The 18201-nt window shown below is 60.7% G+C and overlaps 2 protein-coding genes across 2 annotated transcripts in view; both read right to left on the bottom strand.

Moving 5' to 3' along the window:
• Positions 1-1025: 1025 nt before the first annotated feature.
• Barhl1 (BarH like homeobox 1) lies at positions 1026-6388 on the bottom strand. Its single transcript, XM_090329230.1, has 3 exons — positions 5539-6388; positions 2339-2561; positions 1026-1320 (listed from the first exon to the last, which is right to left on the bottom strand). Exons 1-3 carry the CDS (start codon positions 6002-6004, stop codon positions 1026-1028), a joined length of 984 nt encoding a protein of 327 aa, XP_090185356.1. The 5' UTR covers positions 6005-6388.
• Positions 6389-15959: 9571 nt separating this feature from the next.
• Cfap77 (cilia and flagella associated protein 77) overlaps positions 15960-18201 on the bottom strand; it is a 109844-nt gene continuing 107602 nt past the window's right edge. The window contains exon 6 of the mRNA XM_090329228.1: positions 15960-16353. Coding sequence (XP_090185354.1) covers positions 16231-16353 — 123 coding nt within the window. The 3' untranslated portion in view covers positions 15960-16230. The remainder of the gene's footprint in view (positions 16354-18201) is intronic.

Genomic DNA, 18201 nt, shown 5'->3' with positions numbered 1-18201 from the left:
TGCCTACTTCATTAACCCTGAGTTGGGGACAGTCCCCCCTCGACCCCCGCCGCAGCCGGAGCTGGGGATTTACCAGCCCCCATTCACATGCAAAAGCCGAGGGGCTCCTTGACTTAATTAGCTGCTGTGCATTTTGCAAAATTAGAATAATACCCTCTCCTTCCCCAGAAAGGAAAGCCCGGCGTGGGAGGGGGCGGGGCGGAAACAGTAGCAGACCCGGGTTTTGGGGGGCTTAGGCCTGAACACGCACCCCCAGACCAGCGCCCAGCTCCCCCGCCGCAGCCCTGCCGGGAAGGGAGCGCCGGGCGGCCTTGGCCGGCGGCCCGGGCCCGGGCGTCTCCGCGGGGTCGGGGCTGCAGGTGGCGCGGGGAGGGGCGCACCTGCGCCCGCTTTCCCGGGCGCCCCGGCCCTCTGAACGTGATCTGGGGGCCCCTGTCCTCCTCCCCGAGCCTGGAGCCCCAGGCTGGGGCGCGGCTGCCCTTTCAGTGACGCGGTATTTCGGGGCGCAGGAGGCGCTGAGGCGCAGCGAGGGAAGGGGGTCCCGGCGGGGGCGCGGGGCGCGGGGCGGCCTCGGACTCCATCTGTCGGCCCCGCGCGCAGCGGGCCGGTCACCAGCTGCCGGCCGGCCCGACGGGGCCCGGGGAGGCCGCGCTGACCCCGCCGGGCCGCCCGCCCGGACGTGCGCGGGCAGCCGGGCGCCGGATGAGGAGGCCGGGCGGGGGGGGGGGGGGACCCCGGCCGGGCCCCGCGCGCGACCGCGGCCCCGCGCGGGGAGGGGGGAAGGGCCGGACCCAGGCACCGGCGCGGACCATTTGTAAGAAGTTTATTTCCACATTAAAAAAAAAAAGAATCCACGAGGCGCGGCGGCCGGGGCGGCGGGGTCCGCGGCCCCGGGACTCGCTGGGGCACGGACACGGTCACGGGCGCACGGTCACGAATAAATAACGTCATATACACTTTGCACACGGTCTGTACAGCGCGGCCCCGGCGCGGTCCGGGCGCCCCGGCGGGGCGGCGCGGGCGGCTCACCGGGGCTGCGCGGCGCGCGGGAGGACGCCGGCCAGCGGGGGCAGCGGCGGCGGCGGCTCGCCCGCGCCCTGCAGCCCGTGGATGAGGATGCGCGGCACCAGCGGCCTCTGCAGCGCGGGCGGCGGCGCGCTGGGGCCGCGGTACAGGTAGAGCGCGGCGCCGGGGTCCAGGTTGGAAACCAGGCTCTGCGGGTAGAAGTAGGGCGACGGGAACATCCGCTGCAGCGCCGAGTAGTTGCCGGCCTCCGCCAGCAGCTCCAGCCCCACGGCCGTCTGCCGCTTCCACTTCGTCCTGGGGACCGAAAGGCACGCGGTCAGCGGGGCCTCCCGGCCCGGGTACGGTCCCCGGGCCTCCCCGGAGCCTCCCGCCCCGGTGCCGGTCCCCGGGCCTCCCCGGGCCTCCCCGGCCTCCGCTGGCCTGCCGCGGCCACTGCCCCACGGAGCCCGGTACGACCGCGGTTGGAGGCCTGGCCCCGTGGGTAGAGCCCCACCGCCATCGAGTGCAAGCGTCAGGTACCGAGTTCGAATCCCAGCCTCGAACCAAAGGAGGAAAAGGTGGCAACGCCGACGGCCGGCTGTGGCCGCGGCCCCCGCGGACGCCCCGGGCAGGGCCCGCGGTCTGGAGCGCCCCGCGCCCGGCTTCCAGGCCCAGCCGGGTGGCCCGAAGCCCACAGGCCACGCTATCCGCGGGGCGTCGCCGAGGCCCCTGGGGACAGACGCCGGGGCTCGTTCGGGGAAGGCCTGGTGAATGCGGGGTCCCCGGCGTGGAGGCCCGGGAGCCCCGGCTCCTCCCCAACCGAGGCTGCGACGGGAGACTCCCGTCCCGGCCGCGCTCGGCCTGCGCGGCCCCGGGGTCCGGGGCGGCCTGGGCTGGGGCCGGGGCGGCCTGGGGAGGGGAGGCCCGGGGCCGGGGCCGCCCGGGGCCCGGGGCCGGCCGGGCTCGGGAACGCAGGCCTCACCCCCTGAGCTCACCGGGCCCGGTGGCCGGGCAGGCGGGTCTCACCGAGGGGCCTCAGCCACACCACCCCATTTCCGTCCCTGAATTATTCATCGTCATCATAATTGTGTAATTACTGACACGGGCCTTAATTATTGATGGCCGGAGCAGTAACGGGATTCATTATTAATGGGGTGCGTGTGCCGCGGCTTGTGTATGGAAGGCGCCGCGCCTGCCCGCGCTGCGCGCGCGTCACTATGCGGGGAGGTGTGGTGTCCCCGGGAGGCCCCGTCGTCCGCACTGCGGAATTCTGAGGCCCCAGCCCGGGGCGCTCGGTCCCCTTGGTCCCTTGCGTCGCGGGGGCCCCGCTCACCTGCGGTTCTGGTACCAGGTCTTGACCTGCGTGTCGGTGAGGTTGAGCGAGGCGGCCAGCTCCATGCGGTCCTGCACGCTCAGGTACTTCTGCCGCTCGAAGCTGCGCTCCAGCTGCGCCAGCTGATGGTCGGTGAAGGCCGTGCGCGCCTTGCGCGGCTTCTTGAGGCGCACGGGGGGGCTGTCCCGGGAGCTGGAGATCTCGCGGTCGCCCTCCTCCTTCACTGCGGGGACAGGCGGTGCTCAGGCCCGGCCCCCGCCCGCGCGCCGCCAGCCCTGGGGGGCCCTGGGCACGGGGAACCCGACGGCGGCGCCGGGGAGAAGGAAGCAAGCCCGGGAGATCCGAGCCTGCTCCCCCTCCCGCCCCGCTGCGCTCCGGGGAAACTGAGGCGCTGGGCCCGCCTGGCCCCGGAGGACTCCCCGCGAGGGCGAGGGGCCTGGGAGGAGAAACCTGTGCGCCCCGCAACCATCCGGGCCCCGAGGGCCCCGCGGAGCCCGGCCGGCCCGGTCTGCAGAGCCGACTTCCCCCGCGGGCCGAGGCCCTCTGCGGGCGCTGCCCGGAGCCCGCGTGGCCTCGGGGCGCCCGGGCTCCACGGCCGGACCCACCCGGCCCCGCGCCCTTCTCCCGCTTTCGTTTGGGGTTGATTTCTAGCACGCGCGGCGCCGGACGGAGCCGGCTCGCTCCGTCCCCGCGGCCCGCGCCGTCCCCGCTCCCCGCTCCCCGCGCCGTCCCCGCGGCCCGCGCCGTCCCCGCTCCCCCCGTGGCTTCATTGTGCGTGGCTCCGCAGTGACAGGGGGCAGCTGAACGCGGGGAGATCTCTCCCTGTCGGAAAACAATAATCCGGTTAATTGAGCCACGAGGGAGGAGGCCTTGCAGCCGGAGGCGGCGCGGGGAGAGGCGGCGGCGAGGTCCGCCCTGCCCGCCAGCTGGGAAGTTGAAACAAGTCCGAGGACGCCTGGATCTAAGCCGCGGACGGAGGGCAGGAGCGACGCTCGGGAACCCCGTCCCCTTCGGGAACCCCGTCCGTCTCTCGGGAACCCCGTCCTTCGCTCGGGAACCCCGTCCGTCGCTCGGGAACCCCGTCCGTCGCTCGGGAACCCCGTCCGTCTCTCGGGAACCCCGTCCCCTTCGGGAACCCCGTCCGTCTCTCGGGAACCCCGTCCGTCGCTCGGGAACCCCGTCCCCTTCGGGAGGAGCGGGTGGCCGCCGCCGCCGCCCGGAGCCCCAGGCCTGGGCCACTCCGCGGCCGCTGCCGCCCAGCCCGGCGCGGCCTCGGCCTCCGCTGCCCAGAACGGGGTCCCCGCGTCGCATCCCCGAGCCGAGGCCCCGGCCCGCTCCGAGCCAAGCCGCGTTGCTTTCGTTCCTCCCAGCCCCCGGGTTTCGGGGTAAGGACGAGGAACCGGGGGCGCGTGGCCGGCCCCCTGCTGTCTCTCCAACAGACTCGCCCAACTTAGACTCTGACAAGGTCACCTCCGTGCTGGAGAGACACTCGGGGGGCAGCCCGGGCAGGGCTGCCCGCTCCCCTTCCCCGGTGCGAGACCTGCGGAGGGAGGAAGCGTTCTTCCTCCCATTTAAACGGTGTGTGGACAGCCGGCCCTCCTCACCTCCCTGATCAGATATCACTGGGGACAGGAGAGGAAAATTGATATTCCGATTACCTTCAATGAAACGGAACCTCTTCGCAAAATCCTGCGAGGGAGCAAAGACATAAGAGAACCAAACGGCCCCGCAGTGGCTGCAGCCCCTGGCCCTCTCTTCAGCACCTCTGGGTGCAGACAATCACTGATACAGTGTGATGCTGTAAATTATATGTACATTTCCCCTCCCTTGCCTTTCTCCACGGCCAGTTTTCTCTGCCTCTGTAAATGGGCTCCTGGGGGAGAAAAGTGATCGACCAAGGTGCTGGCGGGAACACTGGCCTCTTCCTGGGAGCTGTACTTCAACTTGCACATGTGTCTTAGAGGTGATAAGCAGGCCAGCCCAGCTGAAGTAGGCCTGGCCGTTTCCATGGAGGAAATGAAGAAAAATGGGACGAACCCCAGACAGGCTTCTACGTGGAGTTAGCGTCTGTCACCAAGTGAACCTTTGCTTGGAAGGAAGGTGTTAAATGAGTCTTCCCGAATTTGTGTGAGGGCTCGGTACGAATAGACGTGGGAGATGCAGGCTTTTACAAACACAACCAAGTTGTGCCTCTAGACAAGTACCGCCTGGGAAGGGTTTCGGGTTTAATTTGGATAGAGAAAAAGCTCCACTTTTCTGCTGCTGGTGAAGCTAGGAAGCTGTGTGCTTCTTCAACCTCTGCTTCTTGCATTCTTCCCTGGAAGAACTTTATGCCTCAGCCCCAGTCAGCACGGTGACTGAGCCTTGAAAACGAAATTAAAGACCCTTTTCTCTCCTCCTTTCTTTTCCTTTTTTTCCCTTTCTCTCTTCCTTTCTCCGTCCTCTTAACATGGCCCTTTGGAACCAAAAAGGAATACTAACAAAAACAGATCTGTGGGGAGCGGGAGCCCAGTGATGCGCTGACCCCCGCACGGGGGCTCTGGGCTGCGGCCTCAGCTGATTCTGGTGCTCGCTATTCATGGGAGTTTAGAACTCAAATTCAGCGAGAAAGCAGCGTGGGCCTGGGCCTTCCCTCTCTTCTGGACCTCTGAACCCGTGGAGCTCCAGCCAGTGGCTGGGCTGCGGGTTCTCTTCAGAATTCACAGGGCCCAGAGGAGTCTGAGTCCAGTGAGGGAGGAAACCCTGTTATTGGGGGAAATTCAGACAAGAGCAGAAACCTGGCTCATGGGGGTCCTGTTACGATTGATTGATTTTCCTGTTGGGCCTTCCTATCGCTACCAGCTCCCACTCAGCCTGGGGACAGACAAGCCCCCAGTGCTGGGGCCACCAGCACTGCAGCCGGGGTTGGGGACGGGGGAGATTGGGGTTCAGGTGGAAGTTGAGAAAGTTTGCTTTGTGGGTCTTGTGGAATAATCTCCCTCCAGGCACACAGAATCCCTTCCCCAGCCTCGATGTCTCCCCAGAACGCTTTGTTGCTTGCAGGCACCACTGTGGAGCAGGGAGAAAGGCTCAGACCACAGCCGCTGGCTGGTCAGCCTGGTCCGGGGCGCACGTGCCGGGTGCACCCGGACGCTCAAGTTTTAGATTCCAGTTTTTAACAAGCACCCCCCCCCAAGTTTTCACGGGGCGCGTTTCCTTACCTTTGTACTCAGAATCCGAGGAAGTGGTGCTCCCGTTTTTGTCGAGCTTCTCTCGGAAGTCCTCGGCAGCCTTGGCCGAGAGGCGGCCTCCGGGCTCGGGGGCCGCGGGCGGCCCGCAGCTGGAGTAGGGCGCGCAGGCCGCGAGCGGCTTGCAGTCGGCGAGGATGTCCCTGATCAGAAAGGAGGAGGTGACGGTGCGCGACTGGGCCGGGGCCGAGAGCTGCCCGGGCTGCAGGTGAGCGTCCAAGGCCGGGCCCGAAGCCCCGCCAGGCCGCGGGGCGCCCGCGTCCAGACAGTCCCTCCCCGGCGAGGCTGGCGAAGAGCAGTCGCTGCTACTTTCCGAGCGCGGACTCAGCTCCAGGGGTGAGCGGCAGTCCCCGAGCAAGGGGTCCCCCTTGGGAAGGGCGGGGCTGCCCGCCCGGTGGGAGAGGATGGAGTCGATCCCGAAGCCATTGGAGCCTTCCATAGCCGAGCTGCGACCCGACCTTCCCCAGAGCTCCCCACCCACCCGCAGCCGCAGCCGCCGCTGCCCCTGCCCCTAGCTGCGGGCTGGCATGGGGCAGGCGGGCACCTTGGACGAAGTTCAGCCTCGGGGGAGCCGGGGAGCTCTGGGCCAGCGTCCGGTGCGCATTGGATCCGAAAGGGCTGAGCGCAGTCTGGTGCGGCTCCGCGGAGCGGCGAGCCGAGGGGGGGAGGTGGGAGTGTCGGGGAGGAAGGGGCGGAGGGCCCGGGCTGGGCGAGCAGAAGGGAGACGCGCGGCCGGCGGCCCCTTCGGCCCCGCACCGGAGACGCGCGACGGCGCTGGAATCGAAATCGAGAACGGCTTCCGAACCCGAATCCGAAGCGCTCGGCCCCGCGGCGGCCCGAGGGCGGCCGGGTCAGCTCGGCGGAGAGCGGCGGCCGGGCCGGGCACCTGCGGGCGTCAGCACCGCGGAGAGCGGCGGCGGCGGCGGCGGCGGCGGCGGCGCGCGGCCCATGGCGCTCGGCCTCGGCGGGGCCCCGCGCGCCCCCCGCGCCCCCCGCGCCCGGCTCCGGCTCGTCAGCACCGCGGACAGCGCCCCGCGGCTCCCCCGCCGCCGCTCTCCCTCTCCGCGCGTCCTCGGCGAGCCGGCGCCTTCCCCCCCTTCCTTGAAAAAAATGAACTCGTGTCACTTTTACTTCGGGCTGGATTTTTTTTATTGTTGTTTCCCGTTCCCGTCGTGTTGTGTTTTTTCTCGGGGCCTCGCCCACGTGTCCCCGGAGCGCCGCCGCTGATTGGCTCGCGCGGATTTTGGCGGTGATGTCACGGCTCCGCCGGCCGCGGCCCGGTTCCTCTCCAGTGTGATTCCAAGAGACACTGAATTAATTACAGCGCGGACCCCACTGTTTACCGGCGGTTTCCACTCGGTTTGCTCTCATTAGGCCGGTGATGAGGCCCCTAATGAGGGTGATTAGGCGAGGGCGGGGCGGCGCGGAGGACGCGGGCCGGGGCCGGGCCGGCGCGGGGCTCCCGACCTCCCCGGCCGCCGCCGCGCCCTCGCACCTCCATCCTCCTCCTCGTCTCCCTCGCAGTTTTCTTACGAGCGGGGGAACGTGTGTGCGCGCGCGCGCGCGTGTGTGAAGTCCCTTTCCCCGCGCGCGGGGAAGGAACCTGAGCGCCGTGTTTACGGGCGTTTTCGCCGGGCTCTGGATGTTTCCAGGGTGGGAGTTTGCAGTCTTGTCTTCCGGCCTCCTAGGGCCCTGCGGTCCCGGCCCGGGGGCGCTGCGGCCGGTGCCCCCTCCCCCGGCCTCCCCGGGACGCGATCCCCGGGGCGATCGGCGCTTTTCACTCGGACCCGGGCCGCGGACGAGTTTGCAGACCCTGGAGACCTCGGCTCGCGGCGGGCCGAGCTCGCCGGGGGCTGAGTTTCGGGCAGCGCGGGAGCGGTGGCCTTCGTCCTCCCGCCTCGGGTCCCGATCCGCGCCTCTGCGGCGCCGCGCCCGGGAACTCCCGGGCGGTGGGAGTCCGGACCCGCGTGCGCCGCGGGGCCCCAGCGGGCCGAGCTCTTCTCCGAGGGCTCCCAGGCTCCGCCCGCCCGCGCGCTCCACTCCCGCCCCGGGCCTCGAGTCCGTGTCAGCGCCCGGAGACGCCAAACACGAGGCTAGGACTGGAGCGGCCCCGCGAAACTTGTGTCTCCCCGGAGCCCCCGGAGCCCCCGGAGCCGGGCGGGCCGCGCTCTCCCCCTGCGCCCGCCGGCAGATTGGAAGCGGCCCCGCCGGCCGGGCTGCGGACGAGGCCGGCCGCTCCCCGGGGACGCGGGCCCGGCTCGGCTGCAAGCTGTCGGCGAGGCGCGAGGGCGGGGCCCGCGGAGGGCGCAGCCCGCGACCTGGGCGCCTCCCGCCGCGGGGCCCCGCGTCGCCCGCCCGCGGCCCATTTCTGTTTGGTGGCCGGGAGGGGGACCATAAATCAAGAGCCTGGCGGGCCGCCGCGGCCCTTCCCGGCCCTGCCCTGCCTCCCCCCTGCTCTGCGCGCCCGGAGACCCCCTCTCCCTCCCCGACGCCGCCATCTGCAGAAGCACGCGCGGGCCCCGCGTGGCGCGGCAGCCCCTCTCCGCCCCCGGGGCCCAGACCGAGGGTTCCAGGCCTCAAGAGTCCGGGCCGGCCGGCGGGGCCCCCGGCCGCCCTGCTGCAGCCCGCCCGCGGGAGCGGAAGCCTCGGGGCCTTGTCCGGCCCGTGGCGTCCAGACGCGTTTGGAGCCGCAGACGCGCGGCGGCTCGGGCGCGGGCAGCTCGGGGCCAGCGGCCGGAGAGGAGGGGCCGACCCGCGAGCCCGGCCTCCCGCAGCCGCGGCTCCCGCGCCGCCCCGGTCCTGTCCGTTACGATCCAAACCCGCCGAGTGATTTCGCTCCTGGGAACCGACGCTCAGATTCAGCTCTCCCTCACTAACAAGGTGTCTTCTTGTTGTTGTTGTTTGTTTTGTCTTGAATTGGGCATTTCCAGGTCCTCTTTCCTTCCCTCTCTGGGGCCCCTGGCCCAGGCAGTTCCCAGTCCCCTCCCTCAGGGGCCTGAAGAGGGGTCTCCAAGGAGGAGAACTCGGCCTCCAGAGCCACTGGGTCACCAGCCCAGGCCAGCGCCCATCGGGACCCTCTTCCGGACTGGGTATTCAGCATCCAGACCCGCTCCCCCAATTCTCATCTTCTCTGGGAATTTCACGCTTCAAGTTCTCTTGCCTACTTGCCCTTTGAGGTTTCCTCTTCCCTCCCTCCTCCTTTTCTTTCTTTCTGGCAGTAGTGGGATTTGAACTCCACCAGGCTCGGCAGGCATTCTACCACTTGAGCCATGACCCCACCCCAGACTTTTTGTTTTGCATGGGGGTCTTGCATTTTGGCTCAGGCCAGTCTTGAACTGCTAAGATCCTCTTCCCTACAGTCTCCCTCTTGGGTGTGTCACTACACTGTTAGTCAACTGCCTTTTTCTAAATCATTTCATCTCCCTTGAACTCCAAGTCCTACAAGGTCTAAGACCACGACTGTGAGAGCCAGGGGCGACACGGGCAGATGCAGACACAAGGCCTGAAGGCGTTGGCCGTCACCTCTCTCACTAGAGTCTCACCTTTTCCTTTTGTACAAAGTCAGCAACACGTGAGCTTTGTAGGGGGGCCGGAGTGGGAGAGGCTGTGAACAGCCTGGCTGTGGAGTTCAAATCCTGCCTCAGGGTGGACTCTTGGCTTTGGGTCAGAGATGGAGCTGGGAGACTCTGACTCCGCTCTGACCAGAGCTCAGCCCGAGCTAGAGATAAACTTCCTTCTGCTGGCTTTTGCTCACCTGTCTCAGCAGGCAAAGCCACACACGCCAATGTGCAGGGGATGGCTGGAGGATCCAGGCTCCTGTCTGAAAGGGGCTCAGACCTGTAATCCTAGCTACTCAGGCGCTGAGATCTGAGGATCGGGGTTCAATGCCAGCCTGGGAACTACAAAGCTAGTGAGAGTCTTATCTCCAGTTAATCACCAGAAAACTGCAAGAGGCACTGTACTCACAGGGTAGGATGGTAGCCTTGAGCTGAAGCCCCACGATCAAAAAAAAAAAAAAGGAAGATGTCTATGTCATTCTTCAATCTGCCCTGTAGATGAGGTGATCAGAGATAAGGACTCCAGACCTGGAAAGTCACACACCCCTCTAGAACCCAGCACTAGGAATCCTTATTTTTAAATGTACTGGTGACTCACACCTGTAACCCCACTTACTCAGGAGGCTGAGTTCTGAGGGTTAAGGTTCAAAGCCAGCCCAGTCAGAAAAACTCCACAATTTTTTTTTGCTAGTCCCGGAGCTTGAACTCAGGGTCTGAGCACTGTCCTTGGGCTTTCTCAAGGCTAAAGCTCTACCACTTGAGCCTCAGCTCCACTTCTGGCTTTTTCTATGTATGTGGTACTGAGGAAGTGAACCCAGGTCTTCAGGCATGCTAGGCAAGCACTCTACCACTAGGCCAAACTACCAGTCCCAAGTCCACAAAATTCTTATCTCCAAGCAACCAGTAATAACCAGCAAAAAGCCAGAAGAAGATATGTAGCCAAGTGGTAGAGTACCAGCCTTGAGTGAAAAGGCTAAGGGACAGTCCCCAGGCCCTGAGTTTGAGCCCCAGTAGCACAGTAAATAAATAAATGCTATTTTCTCCACATGGATTTTCAACTTATGGTTGAAACATGGCAGTAAAATGTCATCTTGCTAAGGTTTTTATTGCCTCCCAAATTTCTCACCTGTCTCAGACTAGTCCTGCTCTGCAGCCCTGAGAAAATTACATAAAAAGGCATATTGCTTTCTGTCCCTCCCTGTCCCTCTCCCCTCCTGCTCAAAGATGGGGGCCACATTGCTCTCATCCCACTGGTGTGAGAAATCATTGCACTTGGCTCTGGTTATGCACTCCATGCCACAGTGACTACTCTATCAGCTGGGCTGGACTTAACCCTCAGCCACAACCCCCAGTGTGTTCCTGCCCACCTGCTGCCCAGCGTCCTCCCTCTCCTCCAAAACCAAAGCCAGCGTCCTCCCTCTCCTCCAAAACCAAAGCCAGCGTCCTCCCTCTCCTCCAAAACCAAAGCCAGCGTCCTCCCTCTCCTCCAAAAACCAAAGCCAGCGTCCTCCCTCTCCTCCAAAACCAAAGCCAGCGTCCTCCCTCTCCTCCAAAACCAAAGCCAGCGTCCTCCCTCTCCTCCAAAACCAAAGCCAGCGTCCTGCCTGAGTGTTCTTCAACTCTGCTTAAGTCAAAACCCTATGAAGACAGAGAAGGGAGGATCCAGGCTTGAGGCCAGCCAAAGAAAATGTTAGCTTGATCCCATTTCTGCAAACAAGCTGGGAATGATAGAACAAAGATAGGCTGCTTGGGAGGCAGAGTGGGAGAGTCATGGTCTGAGGCTGACCTGGGGTGCACTGAGAAAAAACAAAGGAGAAACATTCAAATGGTGGAGCGAGATGAAGGCTTTGAATTCAGTCCCCAGTATGGCTCCATTCCAAAAACCAAGCACCCATCCAATCAAACCAAAATCCTACGGCGCTCCTGCGACCAGGAAGATAACTTCCTTCCTTCCTTCCTTCCTTCCTTCCTTCCTTCCTTCCTTCCTTCCTTCCCTCCCTCCCTCCCTCGCTCCCTCCCTCCCTCCTGCACTGAACACAAGGCTGGAGGTCTTGGGAGAGTGCCCGAGTCAAGGATGAGCTCCCTTCCAGGGCTGAGGTGCAGCTCTTTTTTATGTGCCCTAAGTTCCATCCTCTCCACAAAAACCTCAGCTTCACAATTCCCCATTTGTAGATTTAAGTTTCAAGTATATTTGCATCGAGTCCTAAGAACCTGTACAAAAAGCTAGGGTTTCCTCCTCGAAGATGATTTCAAGCATGAAAGGGTTTTCCAGCAAACAGAACGCTTTGTTCCACGTGGATAAAGCACAAGGGTGGCTTGGCTGCTGGCTGGGCTGTCACCCTGGCAGGGTCTCCCGCCGTGGGGAGAGGCGCTGGCGTGGGCCCCCTCAGTTTGCTACTTCCAAGTCAACACTAGTTGAGGCCTGGATGGATGACTCCAAAATCCAAACCAGAGCTGGGCATGATTCTTGTAATCCCAGCACTCAGTGGCTACAACAAGAGGATCTCAAAACTGAGCCTACCTGGCCTACATAAAAGTAAGTAAATAAAAGATCTGGGTGCTGGCGGCTCACACCTGCACTCTAGCTACTCAGGAGGCTGAGACCTGAGGACTGAGGTTTGGAGCCAGCCTCACAAGAAAGCCACCAAACTTGTATCTCCAATTAACAACCCGAAAACCAGAAGTGGCCCTGAAAAAGCCAGAAAAAGCCAGAAGTGGTGCCAGCACCAAGACCAGAGTTTGAGCCCCAGGACCAGCAAAAGGAAGGAAGCAATGGAGGGTAAGAGAGAAAGAAGAAAGGAAGGAAGAAAGAAAGGAAGGAAGAGAAAAAGAGAGAAAACAAGCCAGGATCAGAAATTTCCCGGGAACAGGGGGTGGGTGTTGAGTGTGTGGCTGAAGTGCTTTCCCCTTTGGCTTCCAGAAGCGTCTGGAAGGCAGAAGCAGATCCAACCATTAACCACCACTCTAGCACTCTTGTGGATTCTCCTCTGTGGAGAATCCTTGGCCACAGTCAGACTTTATAACTTTCTTTTGGTCAAGAGACTTATCTGGTCATGCCAAAGAGAGAGAGAAGGGAGGGAGGGAGGGGGCAGATGCATGAATGAATGCGTGTACCGATGGAGGAGTGGCCTGGGCTCGGTCAGTGTGGAACAGGCTGAGTTCAGTGGGCTCGAACAGGAGCAGGTTTGTGCTAGACCCCACCTCGCTCCTGTGTGAGCCTCCAAACCGCTCTTCCCTTGAGGCTTTTCACATTGCCTCAGCCCTTTCCGTCAGTGTGAGTCCTTTTTCCATAGGTCCCATCTCAACACTGGTGTCCCCTCCTCCTGCCAGCCAGGAGCTCAACGGAGGGTCCAGATCAGCTGGTCCCCACGGCTCAGCAGCCTCGGGTTCCGGGGGTATGTCAAGTCGGAGACTGTCCTTCCATGACACCGTCCTCACAACGCATTATGGGAGTGTAATTAGGAGAGTGTCGCCTTCAGACATCCCTGTAAAGACATTTGTAGGGACAGGCTCTGGGACATCTGGGAGATGCCAATCTGTGTCCTTCTTTACGTGAGTGAGTGGTAGTGTCTGGGGAGGAGGCTAGTAAGGTGAGTTTCCAGTCCTCCTGGGCTGGGACCTTGGGGTACTCTCTCCTGGGTCAGAAGGGCAGAGATGTATGCACAATAACCCCCGGCCTTGCTCCTCCCAAGCTAGGCTCAAGCGAAAACAGAGGTTTGGCCAGTGTGACAAGCAAACCCAAGGAGGTGGAACCAGCCCAGAATCATACTCGGGGCTCAAATAAGGAAGAAGCAAGTCTGGAAGGGAGGGATGGTCCACGCAGAGCCTGGAGCTTTCACCGCGTCTGCCTCCAGCTCACCAGCAGGTGGTGCTGTCGGACAAGGAGCGGGGGCGGGGGTGGGTCCCCTGCAGGGCAGCTGTGGGCCTGGGCAGGGGGAGCCACGGCTGAGGACGCGGGAGAATGTCCAGGCTGGTGTCCTGGGCATCTGTGACAGGCCCTGGAGTCATCTGGTGTGTGGAGGGATTGGAGGGCTCATAGCTGAGCTTTGCCGGGGAGCCTGCCCTCTCCATCTCACCAGACCCTCAGAAAAGCAATGTGGGATGGAGGCATGCCTGTCGTGTCACCAGCTTTCCACAGTGTGGTGACCTGGCCTTTGGGGGCACGGAGTCAATTCCAGGTCCTTCTAGAAACTTTTGTCTCCTGGTGTACTCTTCTTCCCCCCTTGCCATAGAGGATTTCAAAGCAAAGAACCTGAAATCCTCGTCACTCAAGGAGGAGTGCTGTTCCAAGCCAGGCCTGCCAGGACAGTCCATGACACACATTCCCAAAACAACCAGCAGAAGGCAGGGCTGAAGGCGTGGCACAAGCAAGCCCTAGTACCACACACACGCACACATGCAGACAGGTGCGCCGCCAGCTTGGACCTGGCACTTTTAAGCTATAGATAAGTAGGAACTCTTCTTTTATTATTACTAAAGTATGGATCTAGACGCCTATGATTGACTGGGGGCAAAGCAAAGGTGTTCAAAGGGGTAAATGCATCGGGAAGAGCCTGACACTTCGAATCCAGGCCACGTGTGTGTGTGTGTGTGTGTGTACACACTGATGATTAGGAAGCAGGCTCCACGTGTGTGTGTGTGTGTGTGTGTGTGTGTGTGTGTGTGTACACACTGATGATTAGGAAGCAGGCTCTAGTCTGAGCCCTCAGCCTCTCTCTTTCCAGGCTACAACCAGTGATCCCAGCACAGACTACAGGGAGCACTGCTCTGTGGGGTGTGGCCTCTGAGACCTGAGATGCTGGAGCCTCCTAGCAGGACGGGCAGTGTCCTTCCTGGAGGCAGGGCGGGAGCAGTGGAGAGGACAGGCACAGGCCAGTGCCGTCTCAGGCTCTTGGGGTAGGGTCTTTGAGGAGGAGCTCAGCTGAGACAATGATAAGGAGGCAGGTGGGCACTCATGCGGAGAGGACAGGAAGCATGGGTGGCAGGTTAGGGAGCAGAGGTGCCTGGTGGGAGCTGAGTGGTGGGCCTGGAAGAGGTGGTCAGGGAGGTTTCCAGGAGGAGGAGAGGGGTGCGTGGTCAGCTCAATCCTGAGGCTGGTTTTGTAGCTTTTTGCTTTTGCTGGTACTGGGGTTTGACTCAACCCCTCAGTTGCTTGGCTTGCGTGGTCCCCGAGCTGGCACTCTACCATTTGCCTTTTTCTGCTTTTTTTTTTTCTTTTTTGAAATGAAGTCTTAAGGATTCTCAGCTCCATCTGGATAGGATTGTAGCCACAAGTACCCTGTTGGTTTGAGCTTTTTGACATTCTAGGAGCCCAGGCTGGTCTTGCACGTGTGACCCTTCTGCCTCAGCCTCCCAAGCACTAAACTCAGCTACTGAGGAGGCAGGGATCAGGAGGATTGATGCTGGAGGTGAGCCTGGCTCCTCTACCAACCAACAGAGAGGATGGCGGTGTGTTTATCATCCTCACTGGACAGGAGGCTGAGATCAGAAGGATTGTGGTTCAAGACCAGTACAGGCCAAAAAAAATAGTGAGATTCTCTCTTTAAAATAATCAGAGTCGGGGCCGGGAGTTTGGCCTAGTGGTTAAAGTGCTTGCCTAGCATGCATGAAGACCCGGGTTCAATTCCTCGGTACCACATACATAGAAAAAAGCCAGAAGTGGTGCTGAGGCTCAAGTGGTAGAGCTCTAGCCTTGAGAAAGTCCAAGGACAAGTGCTCAGGCCCTGAGAGCTCAAGCCCAGGACTGGCAAAAAATAAATAAATAAATAAAATAAAATAAAATAAAATAATCAGAGTCAGTCGGGTGCGGTGGTTCACACCTGTAATCCTAGCTACTCAGGAGGCTGAGCTCTGAGGATCAAGGTTCAAAGCCAACCCGGGCACAAAAGGACCTGAGACTCTTACCTTCAGTTAAGGCGGTGGCCTTGAGCTGAAGAGTTCAGAGACAGTGCCCAGGCTGAGTTCAAGCCCCATGACCCACAAATAATAATAATAATAATAACAATAATAATTACAGTCAGCCAGGAGTTTGGCCTAGTGGGTGGCAGAGTGCTTGCCTACCATGCATACATATATGCATACATACATACACACATAGAAAAAGCCGGAAGTGGTGCTGTGGCTCAAGTGTTAGAACGATAGCCTTGAGAAAGCCCAAGGACAGTGCTTGGGCCCTGAGTTCAAGCCCCAGGACTGGCAAAAATATAACCAGAGTCAAAAGGACTGGAAGCATGGCTCAAGTGGTACAGTGCCTGAGTAGCAACCTGAGGGCCCTGAGTTCAAATCCCAGTACCCCCACCAAAAACAGAAGAAAAGGCATCGTGAGCTTGCTGGCCCTGGAGAGGCATGGTGGGCGCTCCTCAGAGAATGCACCCCTGGCAGTCTCCGTGCGCCAGCATCAGTGGGTGAGTCTCAGTTATGGTTTACTGGTTTCCAAATAAAGACCCAGGAGACAGAGGAAAAATTTTAACTTTAAAATAGATCAGCATATTGTTTGTAGGGGAGACACCAAAGATTGAAGTAGGAAGTTCTAGAGAGATGGCTAGAAAGTCTAGCAGCCAGGGACCATCAGCCACTGGCTCATTCGCAAGCAACTGCGGGCCCTCTCCCTACCCCCTACCCCCCCATAGCCCACCACTGCAGAAATCACCCTGATTGACAGGACCCCAGCCCCAGGGGAGGGGCTGGCTGGCCTGTGGAACCAATCATTGGCTATCCCGGCCATCAGGAGTCCTGGAGACCACTTCCCTGATGAGACCCAGACATCACCAGGAGAGGGAGAGTGGGATGATGCCAGGGCTCTCCACGTGTGGCCCGCCGTCCTTTTAAACACCTAACAGGCAGAGCCATGGACTCAACCCACAGCTTGGAGTTTTATAAACTGCCTTTGTAATGTGGATTTATCCAAATACAAACTTTGAGAGCAGACAAAGGGGGGCAGGATGAGCCTGCCTGGGGAGGGGGGCCTGGGGGGAGGGAAGGGGGCCACTCAGGGAAGGGGAAGTCTTTCCAAAAATAATTCATCTAGGACTGGAATCCAGAAGTCTAGCAGGACCTGCACCAACATGGGCAGGGCTTGCTGGCACTGGGCAGGAAGAGGGGTGGGGGTCTAGGGGTGGGTGTAGTTGCCCATTCGAAGCATCCCCTGGCGCACGGCCCGCTCTTCCCGGTGGGCTCTTAAGGCTCGCTGGCGATCGGCCTCAGTCGGGAAGGTGTCCAGCTGGGAGATGGCCTGCGCAGAGGGGAAGGAAGACGGGGTAAGGCTCTCCTCTCCTCACCCCACCCATCACCCAGCACTGCTGCTTTTCTATGACTAAAACTCAAAGCAGCCAGACACCAGGGAGCACACCTGTAATTTTATCTACTTAAGAAGCTGAGATCTGAGGATCGTGGTTCAAAGCCAGCCCAAGTGGTAAAGTCCATGGAGTCTCATCTCCAGTGGAGGGGTGCCAGCTCTGGTGGTGGAGTGACAGCCTTGAGCACAAAGGCTAAGGGACAGCACCAAGGTCCTGGGGTCAAGCCCTAGTTCTGCCTCCCTCCCTCCCTCCCTCCCCCCCCACCAACCCACACATATCCTTAAACAAGCCCTTCTCCCCAAGGGGCTCATGGCAGCCTGCAGGGATGGGGGTGACCCTCAACTGCTCCAGAAACAGAGCTGTTTTCACCTTGCCCTGCTGGAAAATAAAATGAAACCAATTAAAACAAAAACCCTGATGGGGAGACAGAGTCAAGTGGGGCAGTCTCTCGAGTGAAGACTTCAGGATGAGCCATGTGTGCATGGGTGGCTGGGGGGCCCAGTGGCAGAGCCCTTACCTATAACATGCAAGGACCTGGGTTCCCGCCCAACCCTGCAGGAAACAAAAAGATTTTCTGTCCTTAATCCTCAGCCTGCTCCCCCCATGAGGGAGGAAGCCTTCACTTCTCCCAATGTCCCCCTGGAGCCTGTGACTGCCTTGTAATCAAGACATGCATTGTCCCCCATACCACACCACTAGCCACAGGAAGACCTGGGGGAGGGGCCAGGGAGAGGGCACGGGATAGAAAAGGTGCAGGCGCACTGCTGGTTTATTTATCTATTCCCTCTTCCACTTTCACTCATTCATTCATTTGCTCATTTGCTACTCATTCATTCATTCACTCACCCGCTTGCTCATTCCATCATTCATTCTCTCATTCATTCATTCATTCATTCATTCATTCATATCTACAGCCAGCTCTGCCTCAGGCATGGGCCCAGAGGAGGAAGAGAGGCAGGTCAGCTCCACCCTGCTGGAACTCACAATCCCAGAGTGGCCACCAAGCCACAATTGTATGTCAGCCTTACAGCTCACAGAGTGAGGCTTGTGCTGCGAGAACAAACTGCAGGAGCCCAGCCCATGGGGATCCAGGCCCGGGAGAAGACACACTTACAGGGAGCCCAGGCCATGGGTTCCAGGGAGAAGACACACTTACAGGGACTAAAGGATGCAGGAGTGTCTGAGGCGAAGGGGCAGGGCGCATGTAGAGGGCTGGCCTCACCCAGGCTTTGGGTTTCAGGAGTTTTGGGTATACATCCACCTCAACTTGGGGCACTTATACTGTAGAAAAGAGCCTGAGCTTAACTCCAAAGCCCTTGTGTCTGCCAGGGTAGAGCCTTCACACAGTCTCTTAACACTTGTCTGCTCCCAGGGTGAAATATCTTAGTTAGATCATGGTCTTGTTCTTAGATCAATTCCCAGTTTCAAAACAAAGGCAACAGGGCCGGGAGTTTGGCCTAGTGGTAGAGTGCTTGCCTAGCATGCATGAAGACCCAGGTTCAGTTCCTCGGCACCACACAGAAAAAAGCTGGAAGTGGTGCTGAAGCTCAAGTGGTAGAGCTCTAGCCTTGAGAAAGTCCAAGGACAGTGCTCAGGCCCTGAGCTCAAGCCCAGGACTGGCAAAAACAGCAAAACAAAAAAAAAAAAAAACAAAGGCAACAGACCAAGAAGAGAATGAACCGGTATGGTGTACACACCTGTAATCTCAGCTACTAGGGAAGCTGAAGTAGGAAGATCACAGTTTTGAGGTCAGCCCAGGTAAAAGTAAGAGACTATTAAAAAAC

The sequence above is a fragment of the Megascapheus bottae genome, chromosome 3 (genome assembly GCF_031878675.1).
Source record: "Megascapheus bottae isolate mThoBot1 chromosome 3, mThoBot2.hap1, whole genome shotgun sequence".
In the NCBI taxonomy this organism is placed as follows: domain Eukaryota; kingdom Metazoa; phylum Chordata; class Mammalia; order Rodentia; family Geomyidae; genus Megascapheus; species Megascapheus bottae.
The sequence above is the reverse complement of the archived record's forward strand: the minus strand, read 5'-3'. Positions and strand labels throughout refer to the sequence as shown.

Excerpts from the sequence above, each read along its gene's own strand:
- Barhl1 (XM_090329230.1), bottom strand. The coding sequence starts at position 6,004 with ATGGAAGGCTCCAATGGCTTCGGGATCGACTCCATCCTCTCCCACCGG. Across the intron at positions 2,562-5,538 it reads CTCGGATTCTGAGTACAAAG|TGAAGGAGGAGGGCGACCGC; the intron begins GTAAGGAAACGC and ends CTGTCCCCGCAG. Across the intron at positions 1,321-2,338 it reads ACCTGGTACCAGAACCGCAG|GACGAAGTGGAAGCGGCAGA; the intron begins GTGAGCGGGGCC and ends TTCGGTCCCCAG.